Consider the following 18,457-nt stretch of genomic DNA (forward strand, 5'->3'; position numbering starts at 1 on the left):
AATAGTCTGAAATATTGCATTTTATTTCTGCTTTAAGGAAAACAAACGATTTAAATCACAGACATTAAAAAAAAAAAATAATTCGATTTAAAATGTGATTTAGATTACTTGATTTAAATAGACCAACCCTGTTTTCTATTATAATGTAACCTGCTTGGGGAGCAGTCTATAAATCAACATGACAGGTACTCATTTTGCTCTTCCTTATCCTGTAATAGGTGCAAACAACCATGGAAATCGTAAGACGTTTAACAAGCTCTTTTAAAGATATAACAGCATATAGAAGAGAAAGTGCTATCTTTAGTATTTACTTCTGTATTTAGTGCTTTTAGTTTAGAAATTGAATTTGATTTTATTAATATTCAAAGATATTAAAGATTAAAAAAAAAAGTAATTCTGTATGGTTTCGGCTTATAGTAAGTAATAATAATAATTTCAACTACGCTAGTTGTACAGTCATTGTTATTGAATTTGTTAAAAGACTGTTAATACCTTTGATATTGCAAAATATGGAATAAAATAAAAAATAAAATGGTAAAATGGTATTATAAGAAACTGAAAGAAACTGTCTTAGCTTTAAAATTCTCGCAGTAATTTTGTTTTCGATTATAAATTTTATCTCCTCTTGTTATTCATTTGCATTTGTTATTCACAACACACAATTTTATTTGTAATAAACGTACGCTGAGTTGAAGTGGTTTCGTTAATTTAGCACTACATGTATTTCAATCAAGTTTGATATGATTGTACTACATCATACTGAACTCACTGATATAAACTGCTCTAACATCCAGATCACTACATAATTTTGATAATAAATACGTCTCTTAATATTGGAAAAGTTATTTCCTTAGTTAGAATATGTTTTACTACATTAAAAAATACAAAAAAAAAAAAAAAAAAAAAAAAAAAAAACTATATTACCACTAATAATATAAGATTTATTAAATGCTTAAACAGATTAAGTACTCGACTTACCTGGAATTGTATTCACTTGGGCAGCCATTGCTAATCGTTTAGACTCTAGTTTATCACCCATTCCAGTAATAGCTTTTGCAGATGGCCCAATAAATGTAACTCCTCGTTCTTCCTAAGGTAAAAATAAAATCTTTAATATACATTCTTGCAGCTGTGACTTTCGACTTAAATAAATACAATGATAAAGGGGCGTGAATAATGATGAAAGAATTGGTGGACGTACGACATAAGAAGAAACATGACAGAAACACCAAAGGACAAGCTGTTGTCTACCGCAAAACTTTAATTACGCACAATAAAATTATCAATTCATCTTTTTTCTAATAAACTCGAGATAATGGCATGCTTGGAGTCAAGCTATTGGGTGGGGAACGACCTATATTGTGAGGATTGGTCTTGAATCATGGTCTATGCATCCACCAACTGCATAAGATGCAAGCTCCAGTCGTTAATAGCAAGTTCCATCCTTCACAGCCTCGGTGTTACATAAGGACGCAAACACAAAAACTCAAAAAATAACTGGACACTTACGACATTAAAATAAAATTAATATACATATCATGCGCATGCATTTTATGCCAAAGATGAGTTAATGGTCTTAAATAACGAACTAACATATACTAATGTCGGCGATATAATACTCCTCAGAAATCGCATATATGAAAAACCAGCGTGAAATGAAACCAACAGAGCATCGATTAAAAAATTAAATCTTTGAGTTTTACATCCCAATGTTATGCCGGCTAGGCTAAAGGAGATGGTGAAGATGATAAATGAATAACATGGTGGTATGAAGAAAGTGGGAGGAAACGGGAGAACGCCCGAAGAAACCCACGACACGGTGTTTGTCCACCACAAAGTTTACTTAGCAAGAGCTGCATCGATTAAAAGCATAATTCTACTAGTGAGATAATCTTGCTCATCTTGAAAAGCAGACCGGAACTCGACTATAAGGCGAGACGCTGTAAGTATCGTAATCTGTTTAGTAGGTCAAAAACTGAAGCCTGCAGCCAGAATCAAGCTTTCCAAAGGAGAATATAAAATTTAGAGCTCTCGTCAAGTGGGATCCGTGGATAGACAAACATCGTGTGCGTGGATTCTCCCTTTTCCTCCTACTTCTTTCATTCTACCATTACCATCCATCTCCCTTGGCCTCGGTGTATAACACGGGACATTAAAAAAAAGCGCATCTTTAGTTTAGAATTTCAAAATAATATTCATTTTGCTCGAACGTACGGCAAAAGTTTCAAGACCACAAAAGATTTGACAGGTGAAATACATCCTGGTCACCTTCTAATTGCATGGACAGTATAGAAATATAAATATTATGACAATGAACACGCAGTTTTAGCAAATTATTTTAATTTTCATAGGACTACTGCAGTCAGCAGTTATAATTCGTATTTACTATAATTAGAAATAAATAAACTACATTCTTGAAAAATAATAATAATAAAAAAAGAGGAATCAACCCATTTTTCTTACATTCTGATCCTATATAGGTGCAGCAGATTGAATAAAAATTCAAAGAGCAAAAATGTGTGAAACTGAGGCGAGAATCGAAACGAAGTCACCGGCTTACTATGCCGGTGTGCTAACCATTACCCTTGTCAGAGGCAGAACACCTGATAAATAAAATAGCAACAGAAATCGTAGCTAGGTAATGAATGTTACACATGGTAAAACGGCATTTTTGGCTATTATACCTGCACATTTGTTTCCCTAAATGCTGGCATGGCCGAGCATCCAGCAAACGACACAGCACAGCCTTGTTGCTGTAGCCGATGGTATTTCAAGAGATACATAGTAAATTTCACTTTCAATTGCGCTATTAAATCAGTTACCGTGTTACATTTCCTCCCGCATCTTCCTTCGTCCACTACGCAATGCATCTTTGACATTGCCTACAGCAAGTGCGCGTTTGTTCCAATCAAACATTGTTACTTCCGAAGTTCGAGCCTTCCCAACGTGTTTTTTTTAAATGTATTCGTTATATGTATCGGTATACGACCCACGTGTCATCGTTTGTCCATTCACTATCTAAATTATAGCTGTCCACTCACACACCTGACTTAAAAAGTGAAATACGAATTTAAGCGAGAGTCCCATGTGGCTTGAGCAGATTTGCCAACAATTCATTATTTACACGGAACCGAATACCACTCACTTTTAAAAACATAGAAATATGATTAATAGAAATAAGAGAACGAGGAGTTCAGTAGTAGGAACAAAGGAACCCCGACGTAACACTTCTCAGAAATTATGAATTGATGCATGCGATGGGATCCTATCTATTTATTGCAATAAATAAAAATTCCCATCGAAATATCCATCAGTTAAAAAAAAAAAAAAAAAAAAAAAAAAAAGTATCGAGACACTCTTCAGCTTTCGCTTCCAAAATATTCACTAATTTTATTACAAAACAAGTACTTCTTGAGTATGTGTGTGTTGTGTGTGTATGTATAAATGTTTTAAGTTAAAAAAAAAATCTTGTTCGGCGTATATTTTCATCATCATCGATTTGTTGAATGATTCACAGTTTATGACTGTTAATTGAATGTTAGTTCAAGATCCTCAATTAAGTGTTCGTTATTTAGAGTCTTACGCAGCACAAAGGATTTCTTATTACCCATAAACTAAGAAGAGAAGATATTTTACGATTGACCTACAAACTTATCAATTTTATTCCATAGAATGAATAACCATGGAATTTCATACAATATGTCTTTTATGTCGAAGTTAGTTTTATTTATTTATGAAAAGAAAAATAAAATATTTGAGTTTTAAATTCCACGGTTATGCCGGCTAGGCTAAAGGAGACGGTAATGATGGGAAGGATCGAAATGATGGAATGAAGAAATTGGGAGAAAACAAGAGAAGCACGAGAATCCTACGCACAGGATTTGTCCATCACAAAGCTTACTTGATGCGTGCTGAGATCGAACCACGGACCCCACACACCAGAGGTGAACGCTCTACCACTCAGCAACTGTGACCCTTTATTTATTTATTCAGCTGCGTCAAGGAAGAGGTGAAGAATGCATCAAAAGTGTTTTAACTTTTGAATGAGAATTCTCCGGTATCAGAATCTTAGTTTACTATAAAACTTTTGTAACAAACAACATTAAGGAAGATAAATTACACTACACACCTTTTCATCAAATGTCTCACTAGACAGGAGCGGCAGCAAGTAGGAAAAGAAGAAAGGACAAAAAAGCATCTGTGAAGAGTAAAGCTGCTCCTTTATTTTCTTCCTAACGCTTCCCCTTTCTATTTGCTAAAACGTTTAGCAAAAGAGCTTGTAATTTACCTGCTTAAATGGTTTCTAATAAAGATTTAATTATTTCCCTAGTGATATATATACACACAGCAAAACACTTACCAGTATCTTAACAAAAGCGGCATTTTCGGACAAAAAACCATATCCTGGATGCACTGCTTCAGACTGTGTTTTTTCAATTACGTCTAATATTTTCTCCATATTAAGATATGATTCTCGAGATGCTGCTGGTCCAATACAAACTGCTTCGTCTGCCATTCGAACGTGAGGCTGTGAAAAAAAAAAAAAAAAAAAAAGGTAACACTCACATTCATGTTTAGTGTGGACAAATACTTGTAAAAGCGTTCCCAATATATATATATATATATATTTACGTACAGGAAAAGAAAACTAAGCTATGAAAGACAGATATGATCACTAAGACAAGAAATTAATTGCCAGAAATCTGTTATGAGAACTGGAAAATTGCAGGGAGGGGAGAGAGAAAATAGTACCATCATACGTAGTGTTAAATCTCTAAGTTTCAGATTTTACTATTAATCTGTATGTATAAAAGTGAATGTGAATTTGTGTATGATCTCATCATACAATAACTTAAGAAGCAACTAAAATTATTCTTGGCATGATTATCTAGCTTAAGTCTCCCAAGCCTCTTATGATTAAAGTTTGGAATTTTACGTATTTGCATGTTTTTTTCCTCATATGAAATAGATATGCCGTCTTAATATATATCCATTCCAGCTGATTTATAGATAAAATAACCAAGTTTTATAATGCATATATTGCAAGTTTGGGAGATTAGTGCATATTGCTACCATCGCTCCATATAAATGCAGAATTCATAAAATTATTATCTATGCCTATTTTTAAAACTTCATTCATCACAATCAGTTAATGAAAAGTTGAACTGAAAGTTTATAGTTAGTCGTTGACCTGGATTATAAGTTTAAATTAATTCTTTATTAGTTGGAAGTATCTCTGTTGGGGTTATGTGAAGAGCGGAAAAGGTTCATGATTAACATGTTAGATCCAAACATAATTTTGTTACTTGTTTCTCGGCGGCCATGTCTCAACTCAACAACAGCAATATTTGTCAGTCAATCGATGAAGCCGATTGACAAAATTGTTCTGTTGTGTGTACATGTGCACTAGGTCATGATACCAAAAGTTAAGTCTTCCAAACTACACCTTTTAAAGCTGTGGATTGTTGGCGAAGAAACTTTTTACCAGTTGATGGAGAAAACGTATTCTGTAAAGACTGTGCTAAACATGTACAATATACACCCAGGACCGAGACGTTTATCTTTTTTCAGGATGTAGGACACACATTCTAGAGGCCAAAACATATGCATCTCTCAGAGGCCAAAGGTCATAAAGTTTTCGCCAACAGGTACCCGCCCATTCAATTTTTTGGTAATTCAAAGGTTATTGTTGGATATTTGGGATATGTTTCCATAGGTCAAGGTACTTTACAAAATGTTAGAGAGGATTCCTGGACCATTTTTACCCCTAAAATTTTGGGAGGAATATTTATCTAGAGCTACAAGTACAAGTAACGAATAAACAAACTGAATGACTATGGCTTAGAACTCTTCATCGCATTGGAATTGTTCTGATCCGTTACAACGTAAAATTCCTCCCGGCGCAGTTGGAAAGAATTTCAATGAAAGATAAAGTCAATTGCTGCAGAAACATTCGGGTCTGGAATTTATATCCGATGCAAATATAGTAAGTGCTTCAACGAAATGAATAAAGAATTTCCCGATTTCTCAGTAAGTGACTCTTCATCATTGAAACAATGTCCTACAACTTGTCATAAAAAAAGAGCTTGTATGTGCATTAAGCAACAGGGGAAAAAAATACAAAGAAAATATTTTAAAATGTACAGTCGTTTATTGCAACTGAAAATCAGCAAATATGCGCGTGAGTTTGAAGTTAAATCGTTACTTAACATAAATAAAGACAGAGTCCTTTATATTAATTTCTTCTACAGGTACACCAATTTCTTGTACTGAAACTCACATTAAACATGCCCTTTTCATTAGCAAATTGAATAAACTCAATAAAATGTACAATAGAAATATTGGATATTTACCACTGTACTGAATATTTTTGTGCATATTGGTCTTTTTACTGAATATTTTCGCAACTTTTAGCAAACCAGATGCATACATATTTTGGCGTTTTTTTGGTGCATATGGATCTAAACTCTACTTATATTACATTGTTAATTTTTGCCACTGGGAATGACATGTAAAAAAAGACGGATATTAAAGTCCAACCCATAGTTTACGGGTTTCCCGAGATGAATAGTGACACACTCGACTGTTAAATTCCAAATTCATTCCCAATTGCACTGCGGTGTGTGTGTGTGTGTGTTGGGGGGGTGAAACGGGTGACATGTAAAAACAATAGAAAGCGACCAACGATAGTGTCCAATCCATATTTTTCGGGGTCGTTATGATGAATAGTGTCATTCTCGATGTTGAAGTTCAAATTCACCTCCAATTGGCATGGGGGTTGGAAGAGTTGAATGTAAAAATAATAGAAAGTGACCGATATTAATGTCCAATCCATAGGTTTTTGAGATGGGATATTTGAAGTTTTTTTCGGGGGAGGGGGGCGGAGAGCGGCAGTCCCGATGCCATTTAACCGCAAGTTCAGCCTTCATCGGGATAGATGGTGAAAAACATAAAAGATGAGAAGGGGATAACACTACGGATTTTTGTCATTATGCTTTCATTGAAATAAGTTTAGCGTCTTTTCAGCAGCGAGAACATGAGACATGGACCATGAACTCCAGACGGGAACTGAATTTGAATCTTCCGCAACAGAGACAAAGAAGGGAGAGGGGGGGAGATGTGTTTAAATGCTTTCCACAAACTTCTAACCTGATGGGATTCCGAAATAAGGACATCATACATATATCCCACTCATTTCCTGCTCACCACATTTTCTTCTTTTCTAAGTCGAATATGAAACAAACTCAGAGTTCTTATTATTTTAATTAACAAATTCCTTCATTTCTAACTTTAAGAGATTCCGAATAATGGACTCTTATTGTAATAATTGTAAATCACTTCCCTTTTTCCTTTCCACTGTCTTCTCTTTTTTACATCAAATGTGAGGGAAAAGACACTGAAACACGTGTCTAATAATTTTAAATGAGAATTCCAAATACCGAATTTAATGTCTCTAACCTTAAGAGATTCCGAGATACGGGTATCTTATTATAATCCGATGGGAGCTCATATGGTTTGCAACCTACGTTAAGCTTTAAGTTTACGCTTCATATGGCCTCGCTGCTGAAAGGGATGCTAAACTCAAATCCAATTCAATGTAACCCTCAACCCTTTTCCTTCCTTTTCAGATTAATTTTTTAAAAAAAGAAAAAAGACAGAGAAAAGGCTGTAAAATGTGTGTAATTGTTTTAAATAATAAGTCCATATATCAAAATTCATGTCTAACCTTCAGAGATTCCGAGATATGGACATTTCAATATATTAACTGCAACCTCTTTTGCCCCACTTGCATATTGAATTTCGTTAAAAATCCTAATTTAGTGATACCTTAGGCCACTATCCAAATTACAAGTTTTTCGCTTAAGCAGTTTGGCATGGTCATAGGCCACTCACACACTCAAGACTTCTTCCTTTATACATAGAGATATATATCTGCAAAAATATAACTTATATTTCGTATTCCAATCCTGCTAAATCCGTATCTATTGCTTCTGAAAACTTACTGTTATACATTACTTACGGAATTAGCATCAGGTAAAGAGTAGACGGCCACTGTCTTTATTCCCATCTTCTTTGCAGTTTTAATCACCCGACATGCGATCTCTCCTCGATTTGCAATAAGAATCTTTTTGAAGGCTGATTCCTTCGGATCAATAGGATCCGTAAAATAACCAGTATGTTTGCTCCGTACTGGGTACGACTGAGAATAGAAGCGAAGAATAATCCTTCCATGTTTACACCGACTCTGAAAGAATAACATGAAAATGTACATAACAATCACATGCTGAAGGTAAAGATATCAGATACAAATAAAAGAACATCTTTTCTTTACTTATTATTTTATTATCAATTAGACAAGCAATTATTATTATTATTAACAATAATAATGATAATAAATCAACCAACTCCACTGTGCTATTTTACTTGACGCCACAATGAAAATCAACTGATACCATTAGTTGTTGTATCTGTCTTCGACCCTGTGTACACTGTAGGTCAAAATCAGGCTTTTCTGCTGTATTGCCGGACCACAAGAAAATCGAAAAACAGTACCAAAATGTATTAAATTACGTTAGGTCATTATATTCCTGAAGTATCTTTCGTAGCAGATTTTTGTCACTTACATTGAATGCCACATGTGACCTTTTCCCCCACACTGAAAATGATATGTTTCTTTTTTTTTCTGTAGTTTAAATTCGTTTCCACACTTACGACAAACTGTTCGCCTGTTCAACAGACCGTGACTGCCAAACAATTTCAACAACTGACGCTCATTACTTTTTTTTTTTTTTTTAATTCGATAAAACTCAAACACGGTATGTCACAACCTTGACATATACGTGTCATTTCCACAATGCATTTCCTACCACTAAATCATAACAAGTGTACCTCTCCGCCAAATAGTTCCTTTCGCCTCTACATACAGTGCCGCTTACAGACCCAAAAACAAACAACCACCACCACCTTCTCCTTAACTTCAACTATTCCCCTCATCTGACATTAACTCTCTCTTCCTTACAAACCAAAATAAATTCTCCAATTCACCCAGTAAATTTCCTAAAATTGGTCCGACGATACAGCAGTTAACCCTAAAATCGTGCTTAATTATAAGTTCTAATTCTTTATTTGTCCTAATAATCAACAGCAAAGCACGCTGATATTCAGTATCAACGTTATCTACTTTCAAATAAATGCAATTACAGTGAAATGATACAGTTTAAGCTTCAATTAAATTGTCATAATAGTTTTAAATTTGTAAACTGCCTGCTTAGCGCCATCTATTGGCAAAAGTCAAGCAGGTGGTGACATCTATTAGTTTTGACTGTGTACTATTAGGAATTAGGGTTATGCGAACGAGTTCCGTGCATTATAAATGGGATAAACCAAAACTAATGAGACTTTATTCATCATATATTATCACACTGTTTAGATTATACGTGAGAATAACGGTACTTACAAACACATACATGAAAGACAGCTCCTTCCCTTTCGGATATTGTAAAACGAGGAGAACGCGAGACCTAACCATGAAGAACTACTGACGATATTTGCTTCAATCGTCAGTGGGGATGTGGATGGATGCAAATTCTACACAAAAGAGTCATTCTAAGGTTTTTTTCTCTCCTTTACAACACAGATACTAACAAAGCAATAACTGGTAGTTGCTCTAGTATACATATTTAACACAGAAAGAGACCTGAGTTCGATTCCCGGCGGCAGCTCGTGTGGTTCGGATCCCACATTAAGCTATAAGTCCCCGTCTCGTATAGCCTCGCTGCTGAAAAGAAGGCTAATCTGAAATCAAATCCAGGCAAATAACACAGAAAAGAACTCAACTTGCAACCGTTGATCTTGCGCTTTTAACAGCGACGGATGCAAGGCGGGTTCTTAACATGGAAAAAGTATTTTCTTCACTGTAAATTAAAATAGCTTATTCATTTCTCGTTTACGTTCTTATTTCTGAGTATAACCGTCCCACGATATAAACTTAATGCTAAGAGGCTAAACGGGACGTTGATTATGATAATGAATGAAATGGTGGAATGAACAGTGTTTGAGAAAACTGGTGAACCACATTTCATTTCATTTCATTTATCCTCCATTCTGTACAAACTTGGAAATAATTTTCCGATAGTACATGGGATTCGTCATGGTTAATTTATGCAGTACATATATTAGACACATTTGTTAAACATAATTCTTACATTAATACATTACAGTAATTTGAAAGATCATTTTAACAATACTACAGCATACCTTATACGTTAATGAACCTATCTTGTTACTTTGCTACTACTTTTTACATTGTGATTATTTAATTGATTATATTCATATATTGTATAGAAGCAATGTGACAATAGGTATTCTTTTAATTTTCTTTTGAATGTAACATTAGACTTGATTACCTTTAATTTGTTTGGTAACTTATTGTATAGCATAATACCAGCATACTTTATTGCCTTTTCGTACATTGCTGTTCTATGGTTTGGTGGATGAAAATTAGTCTTTTTTCTTGTGTTATAACCATGCACGTCACCGTTTGTTGTGTACTCACTCATATTGGATCTTACAAATTCTATTAAGCAATATATATACAAACATGGTAAAGGTAGTATAGCTAGTTCTTTAAAATATTTCCTACAGGACTCTCGGGGTCCTACACCAGCTAGAATTCGTACAACTCTTTTTTGTAGAACAAAAATATCTCTACTTTTTACAGTATTTCCCCAAAATATTAATCCATATCTTAATTTAGATTCAAATGAGCAGTAATATAATATTTTTGCTGTATTTCGGTTTATAGTATTTTTGATGATTTGTACGGCGAAGCACATTTTTCTTAACCTATTCGCACTTTTTTCTATATGATAATCCCATTTTAAATTTGCTGATATATGTACACCTAAAAATTTTACAGAACTAACTTCTTTTATTTCGTTTTCTCCTATTTTTATACTTCCTTTGTCTAGATTGTTGTTTGTTAATTTAAAGCTTATTGACAAGGTTTATTCTGAATTTACTGTTAACTTATTATGGTCAAACCAGTTCGTTAGCTATTTTACGGCGTTTTCTGTTAGTATTTAATTGTTGATGGTTTTCGCCTGTTATTGCTACACTTGTGTCATCCGCGAATAATGTGGCTTTTGCAAAGTTTAAATTATCCGGGAGATCGTTTATACAGGGTTTGTCCGGGAAGTAATAGGACTGATTTTATTCCGCCATGACTGTACTTCGGAGCGTGCGCGCACCGACTGGATCCGGTAGAGGGCGTTCCTAGCTAACGAACGAGCGGCTGGTCAGTTGTCTCCGAGCACACATAGAGTCAGGACAGGCTTTTTCGCGCGACGTGTTTCTGAGAGTGGTGCAAGCCGAAAATGCAGCGTTCGTTAGAGCAGAGGTACGCGATTAAATTCTGTGTTAAACTCGGTAAATCTGCGACAGAGACGTTTGATATGATCAAGAAGGCTTACCCAGATGATGCTTTAGCAAGAAGTGGTGTGTTTCGGTGGCACAAGGCCTTTTCGGAGGGCCGGGAAGAGGTCGCCGATGAAGACCATGCTGGAAGACCTTCGACTTCGACAAACACCGACAATGTGACTCGTGTGTGCGAAGTTTTGAACTCAGACCGTCGACTAAGTATTCACTTAATTGCCCAGATGTTAAATTTACCAAAAACTGGTTCATGAAGTTGTGACGGAGCATTTGAACATGCGCAAGGTGTGCGCGAAGATTGTCCCAAAATTGCTCACTGACGACCAGAAATTGCGGCGAGTGGAATTGTGCCAAAAAAATTTCAACATGTGTGAAAGTGACCCCCCATTTTTGAATAACGTAATCACATGGATCTTTGAGTATGATCCCGAGACAAAGAGGCAATCTTCCGAGTGGCACACGCCGGCGTCTCCTCGCCCAAAAAGGGAAGAATGAGCAAATCCAAAGTGAAAACGATGCTCAGTCTTTTTTGACATCAAAGGCATCGTCCACCATGAATTTGTTCCTCCTGGACAAACCGTCAACGCCAAGTTTTACGTGGAAGTGCTCAAGAGACTCAAACGAAGGGTAATCGGGTCCGACCAGACATCGGAGCCGACTGGAAGCTGCACCACGACAACGCCCCGGCTCACACCGCCTTTCTTGTGAACAGCTACCTGACCAAGGACGGCATCCCAACGCTTCCACAGAAGCCCTACAGCCCAGATGTGGCCCCCCGGACTTCTTTTTGTTTCCTCGCCTGAAACGCCCGATGAAAGGCAAGCATTTTGAGACGACAGAGGGGATCCAAGCAGCTTGCACCGCGTCTCTCAAGGCTATTCCGGAGAATGACTTCCGTGACGCCTTCAATGCTTGGAAATCGCGCTGGCAGCGCTGCATCGACGCAGAAGGAGCCTATTTTGAAAGTTTTAAAGAATTGTAACGATTGCCTCAATATTTTTTTTTTAAATCGACTCAGTCCTATTACTTTCAGGACAAACCGTGTATATATCAAAAACAGTAATGGTCCAAGAATTGATCCTTGTGGTACGCCGCATTTTATTTTATTCATTGTAGATGTGAAAGTAGTTACTTTTGAGTTTCTCCCATCCCATCTACTCTAGTTATTTCCACCACCTGCATTCTATCTGTCAAATATGAACGAAACCAGTTTCTTATTACTCCTCTTATTCCACATTTTTCTATTTTATATAAAAGTTCTCTATGAGGCACTAAGTCAAACGCTTTAGTAAGGTCTAAAAACAATCCTATGCACTTATTTCTTTTATCTAGTTGTTCGCTTACGTAATTCAGATATTGGTAAATAGCGGTTTCCGTTGATTTTCCTACGCACAAGGAAACCCACGCACATGGTGTTTATTCGCAGCAAAGTCGAATCGGGGACTCCACGTACCAGAGATGAGTACTCTACTACTGAGCCACCGCGGTAACCGTTTTATAAAATATTTGATACCTGTAAGAGCTATATTTAGTAGTTTGCAGCATATGCAAATTTTATAAATAGTTACTCAGATCATGCCCTATTTAGTACCGAGCACTGGTTAGGGAATACGCAGACAAGCTACTTCAGCGTTTCTGAATAAATGAGCATTAACAATTCGTAAATTTATTTATATTCATTAAGTGTAACGAAGTATGTATTTCCATCTCGTATCTATTTACAAGAATTTAAAGAACCAAGAACGATAATTTTGCAATCTGTGATCTACAGTTTTCATCTATGCAGCACTATTATAGTTTCGTTAGTAGATGAAAAAAAAAAAAAAAGCAGTAGGAATTTCTAAACATTGAGGAAGACGAGTGGTACACCTAGTGTCAGAATTATTAGGTATTTTTGAAAGGACGTATGAAAGATTAGTCAGTTAAATAATGAGCTCGTAAACTCATTCTAAATATTTTAAACGAAATCCATCATTGATTCTCCACTTTATGCACACAAATTTCCTCCACGCTACTGGCTCTGAGATTACATGAGACTAGTTTACCTGGGAACCAAACCCGGGTTCCATGCACAAGAAAAATGGAGACAGTCTTTAATGTTTGTTAGGTGTTTCACATCAGCCATTTCTTGTTGGCAAACAATCGTTCATCAACAAAGATCTCTGAATGGGCTCATATCAAGCAACTCTACTGATTGCTGCAATCAAATCATAATCACAGTTTTATTAACAGTAGTAGAAGTAAGGGCATTATTCAAGCAGACGGTTTTACCAAATTTTGACACATTTCTTATATTTTCAGGTTAGGTTAGAGCTTTGCATTTCTTTTAGCAGAGCATGCACTAAATTAGGAGTTCCATTAATAATTGCAGACTGATTTCAAGAGGGCTCTGTATAAACAGTGTGGACATATGGCATAAAAACTAGTGCATAAAACACGAACCAAGTTGTGCTAGGTTGACACTAAAAAGGACGAATGTTATCGAACCGAGGCAGGGAAAGAGCGAGGGGGTGAATCCGTAGGGAACAGGCGCGTCAGCGATGAGTATATACGCATAAACGACAATAGTGGAAGAGCGCACTTACGCATACAATATTTTCACTGTCACTCAAAATTCATTTCAACATGCTGTGCGCTGGCAGTAATTACTTATATTTACATTCTGATTCCTTCACGAAAAATATTTCACATCGTTTCTCTATTTGGTAGAACCGTCTGTTCGAGTGAATCCGAAGTGAGCATATAATTCTGACCTCAAACTTTGTAAACTTACCAAATAAACAAATATACGAAAAAGCATATGTTTAGTCACTACTTCCATGCCCTGCTGTTGTTAGTCGGCACGTGGGAAGTGTAAATAGGTCCGAACCACTGAAGACATTCGGAATATTTTCCTACAAACTTACATATTAAGAATACGGAAAATTTGGGGGGAAATTTATAGGTAAAATTAATGAATTCACAGAGTAGTGTTTAAGGAATTTATTTACGTCTTCCAAACATCCTAGTCATAACCAATAGCAAACTAGTATTAAGAAATGTACGTTATTACGATACTTTTCTATGCAAGGAAATCATGCACGATGAAGACTAAGTCCATCGCATGCACTGTGTAGATTTGTACCCACACAGTGATTGCACACAGCACCCGCTCCTGCGCTTTCAGCACCCTAACCTTCTATGCTATTTGCAAGTCCCCTACTTATTTATTTCGATTTCCACTTTCTCCGCTGGATCATGAATGATAGTCCCTCGTGCACGGATAAAAATCAGTAATATATTAAGCTCTTCATGTTCTTCCACCGAGTATCGAACCCGATGCCAGAGGCATGCGCAGCGATTGCTACTAGACCAGCAAGGAGGGCAGTTAGAACAGTCGAGGGTAAATGTTGACAGACAGGGTCCAGAAATATGTAGAAAAAAATTCAAAATTTACGGGAGAAATGGAAGATACAAGTACTTGGGCTTAACCTAACCTAACCAAATCTAACCTAAATTAACCTAAAGTAGCCTAGTATTAATAGGAATAAGCGAAATTCCACTTAAAAAAAAAATACTGGACTCCGACACTAATATAATCTAACTGAAACAAACCTAACCTAACCTAAAATGAACAGGAACTACCGAAATTGTAATACTTAAAAAAAAAAAAAAAAAAAACAGCTGGACCCCTTCTGCAAAACAATGTCCTAGTCAAGTACCGTAATTATTATTTTCCTTTCCTTGAATCTCTTATTTTCTACTGTAGTAGAGAAATGAACACAAAAAATAAGAACTGTATTTTTAATATGGCAAGGTTGTAGAACACAGGTCCCCCTTCTCATTGAGTTATAATAAAGAGTGGAAACAACGTACCGTGCAGGGCTCCAACCCGTCTTCACTCGCTAACGCTCACTCGGAAATACTGTGAATTAAATATTAAACTTCCTAGCTATTAACCTTTATTGGGGGTACCTTAGAACTTTCCCTTTTCAATATTAAAATAATAATTTTCCCCTTTTGTCTCGGAGGAATGTCTGATCATCAGTGGTGTAATACTAGAATTTTTGGTTGGTATACGCTCGATCATTTTCAAAAGTGTATTATACACAAGACTACTTGGCGTATACGCACATCAATATAAGCTCATTTTTTCGTAAATTTAAGGTGAGTATACGCTGGCCTATAAAAATTTTAGGTGGGTATACGCCGTATACTCCCGTATACGCCCCATTACATCCCTGCTGATCATAGAGTAGATTCATTATTCTGTTGTATGTTTTTCGCATCGTGGGTTTTCTCGGGGTTCTCCCGTTTCCTTCCACTTTCTTCATTTCACTCATCTCTCATCATCATCGTCTCTTTTTGTCTAACCGCCATAACTGTGGGACGTAAGGAAAACTTAAAGATTTCATTTCATTTTCATTTTTTATTAAGTAAACACGGGTTTTGTTACATAACGTGCACGCTTGTGCACGGCCTGAAGAATCTTAAGACAAATACAGAGAAAGACGCTTTGACACTAAGGTTTTGTTCTAGATTTAGGAGGCTGACGTAAGAATTTACATTCTCTAAATATTTCTGAAGGTTTTCAATTGTATTGTGAAGAATTAATGAAACGAGACAGTAAGTTCCTTTCAATTTACAATGCAGAGTACATGTAGATGGAAACACTTCCTACTATGAGTATATTAATTAATTAGTATTAATTAATTTTATTGCGTGCGACATCCATTGTTTAATTACTGTATTAACACGTTCCTACTTACGTAACTGGCAACACATTCTCTCCTATACTTGCTGCCAATGCAGAGCAATCCCTCCACGGTGCGCGCTGCCATTTTAATCCCTTCGTATCGTGCGCGACAAGAACATCTCGCTTCGTAAATACTGACGTTGAGTTTAAAGGTTGAATGACGATCAGATCCCAGGAACAAAGGTTATGAATATTAAAACAGGCAACTGATATAAACATTTTACAAATTTGCACAACAGAGAATGACGTTGTTTTGTGATAACCTCAAATATTACTTGATTTTGGTTGAAGATAAAGCAACTGACTATATATATCGCCTCGCTCTTTATATGAAATGTCAGAGTGATAAGACGATTTGTTAATATAATGTTAGAAACCACAGTTTTTCAATTCTACCCGTTCAGACAGTAAGCCTACTGTATATCAGAAAAAAATCGCATGTTTCTAAATCAAGTATCGTATTTATAGTAACGCATTCAGAGACGTACCGGTTCGTATGTAGCATGTTCAGCACGGAGTGAAGCAACTTGTTATTTAACTGGGATGGTGGCGTTCTTTTTGAGAGTTTTATCTAGCATGTTATGTGTCCGCCAATATTATAGCTCAGGCATCAGAATTTATTAGGATCACGCAAGTGATTCTCATAATATTGTAATGTTAGTACGTATGTCCGTTACTCCACACGATAACTCTTGGACGGAAGCGAACTTTGTTTTTTTGTATAGAATTACTAGAGTTGTTATTTTAGTAACCTCGTGCTTTTTTTGCAATAGATAGTTAGAGCGATTATCTAGGACGAGTTCGTTAACCCTTAAATGCATGACATGAGTCTGAAAGCTCCTGTATGTTAAAACAAATGCATTACTTTTTATTTCGCACTTGCACATTAGATATCTTTGACATCTTTCAAAATATATTCAGCACTAGCCTCAAAGAAGCAATTCCTTGTGTTTTCATAAATAAGATATTTATTGACATTTTTTAAATTTGTATCTCGTTAGTACATAAGATGAGTTTCTCAGCACCGCTAAAGTTTTGTTTTCCTTTTTTTTTAGTAGCTCTACTAAAATGTATTTTCCCTTTTATGGAAAATCTAGATATAAACCTCGTCATTGTACTTCGAAAGTGTAAGGTGAATTAAAAGAAGTCGATGTTTCTGTGATTGTGCTGTATCGATGTTACTGTCTGCAGATGAATGAAGTATAATTTTCAGTTTTGTACAGAATGATCACAAAGTCCAATTACCCCCTATGTGTAACATAGATCTTAATAAATTGTTGTTTTTTTCTCGTTGCAAGTGCTGATATACATCTAAATCATGGCCAATGAGTCCACTTACACCAGGGAGGAATGGATCATAATGAGCACATGGGCTCATGAACGACCCTATACAGGAAAATCAATTAGAGATATTCAGCATGATTTTACTGCAAGATTTCAGAAAGTTTCCTCTCCAAAACCAATAATTTTACAGTAGGAGAAAAAGCTCTTTGCAACTGGTTGCATAAAAAATAAGCGCCGCTCTGGACACTCACCAGCACGACTGGACCATGAGCGTCCGAAGGAGAGGGCAGGGTGGAACCCACCCCCTGGCTCACGAAAATGTATTAAATTTCTTAAGATTTTCTTCATAAAAATAAAAATACAGAACATAATACAGCAACCAAAGAGATGCGCCCCTAGAAAATTTTCTTCGGGCGCCCATGGACTGGACACATGTGTGGAGCCTGGATCGCCTGTCGAACGTTCGCCAAAAAAGTCCTTTGCGGTCACAGGAATTGGGTATTCCATACTCGACATTACAAAAACATATGAAAAAGGATTTGTAGTTAAAGGCATTTAAACCTTCGTTTGTAAACAAATTGAGTGATAGTGGCATCGAAAAACGTCAACAGGCTTGTGGGCGAATGCTTGATCTACAACTCTTCCTTCATAGGGAAAAATGTTTTCCTCGGACGAGGGTGCAATTTATCGCAGTACAAAAGCAAGAAACGTTTAATTCTAGAGTAAATGAAGTTGAACACAATCCACCACATGTCACAATACCTCACAGTTATTAATACAATGCGACCATCTATGAATATGTGGTTACGCGATAGGGAGTAAAGGGACTTTGTGATCACCTTGTACAGGAACATCCTGAAATGACAAAATAATAACCCATACATGATACATGTAGCTACGTCTAGGGCGATCCACTTCGCTGTCTATATCAGAATTTGTTTATTTACTGTACTCAACATGTCTTTCTTCCAATGAACTTTCAGCTGGCATTAGATCCATTACTTG

At 36.2% G+C, this 18,457-nt stretch overlaps 1 protein-coding gene across 1 annotated transcript in view; it reads right to left on the reverse strand.

Moving 5' to 3' along the window:
- Positions 1 to 16,586, reverse strand: part of LOC145692969 (propionyl-CoA carboxylase alpha chain, mitochondrial-like) — a 60,777-nt gene extending 44,191 nt beyond the window's left edge. The window contains exons 1-4 of the mRNA XM_081768570.1: positions 16,182 to 16,586; positions 8,021 to 8,245; positions 4,361 to 4,528; positions 979 to 1,090 (exon numbers count right to left, since the gene is read on the reverse strand). Of these exons, the coding sequence (XP_081624696.1) occupies positions 979 to 1,090; positions 4,361 to 4,528; positions 8,021 to 8,245; positions 16,182 to 16,253 (577 nt within the window). The 5' untranslated portion in view covers positions 16,254 to 16,586. The remainder of the gene's footprint in view (positions 1 to 978; positions 1,091 to 4,360; positions 4,529 to 8,020; positions 8,246 to 16,181) is intronic.
- Positions 16,587 to 18,457: the final 1,871 nt, after the last annotated feature.

Source organism: Thermobia domestica, chromosome 8 (genome assembly GCF_964235325.1).
Source record: "Thermobia domestica chromosome 8, izTheDome1.hap1.1, whole genome shotgun sequence".
In the NCBI taxonomy this organism is placed as follows: domain Eukaryota; kingdom Metazoa; phylum Arthropoda; class Insecta; order Zygentoma; family Lepismatidae; genus Thermobia; species Thermobia domestica.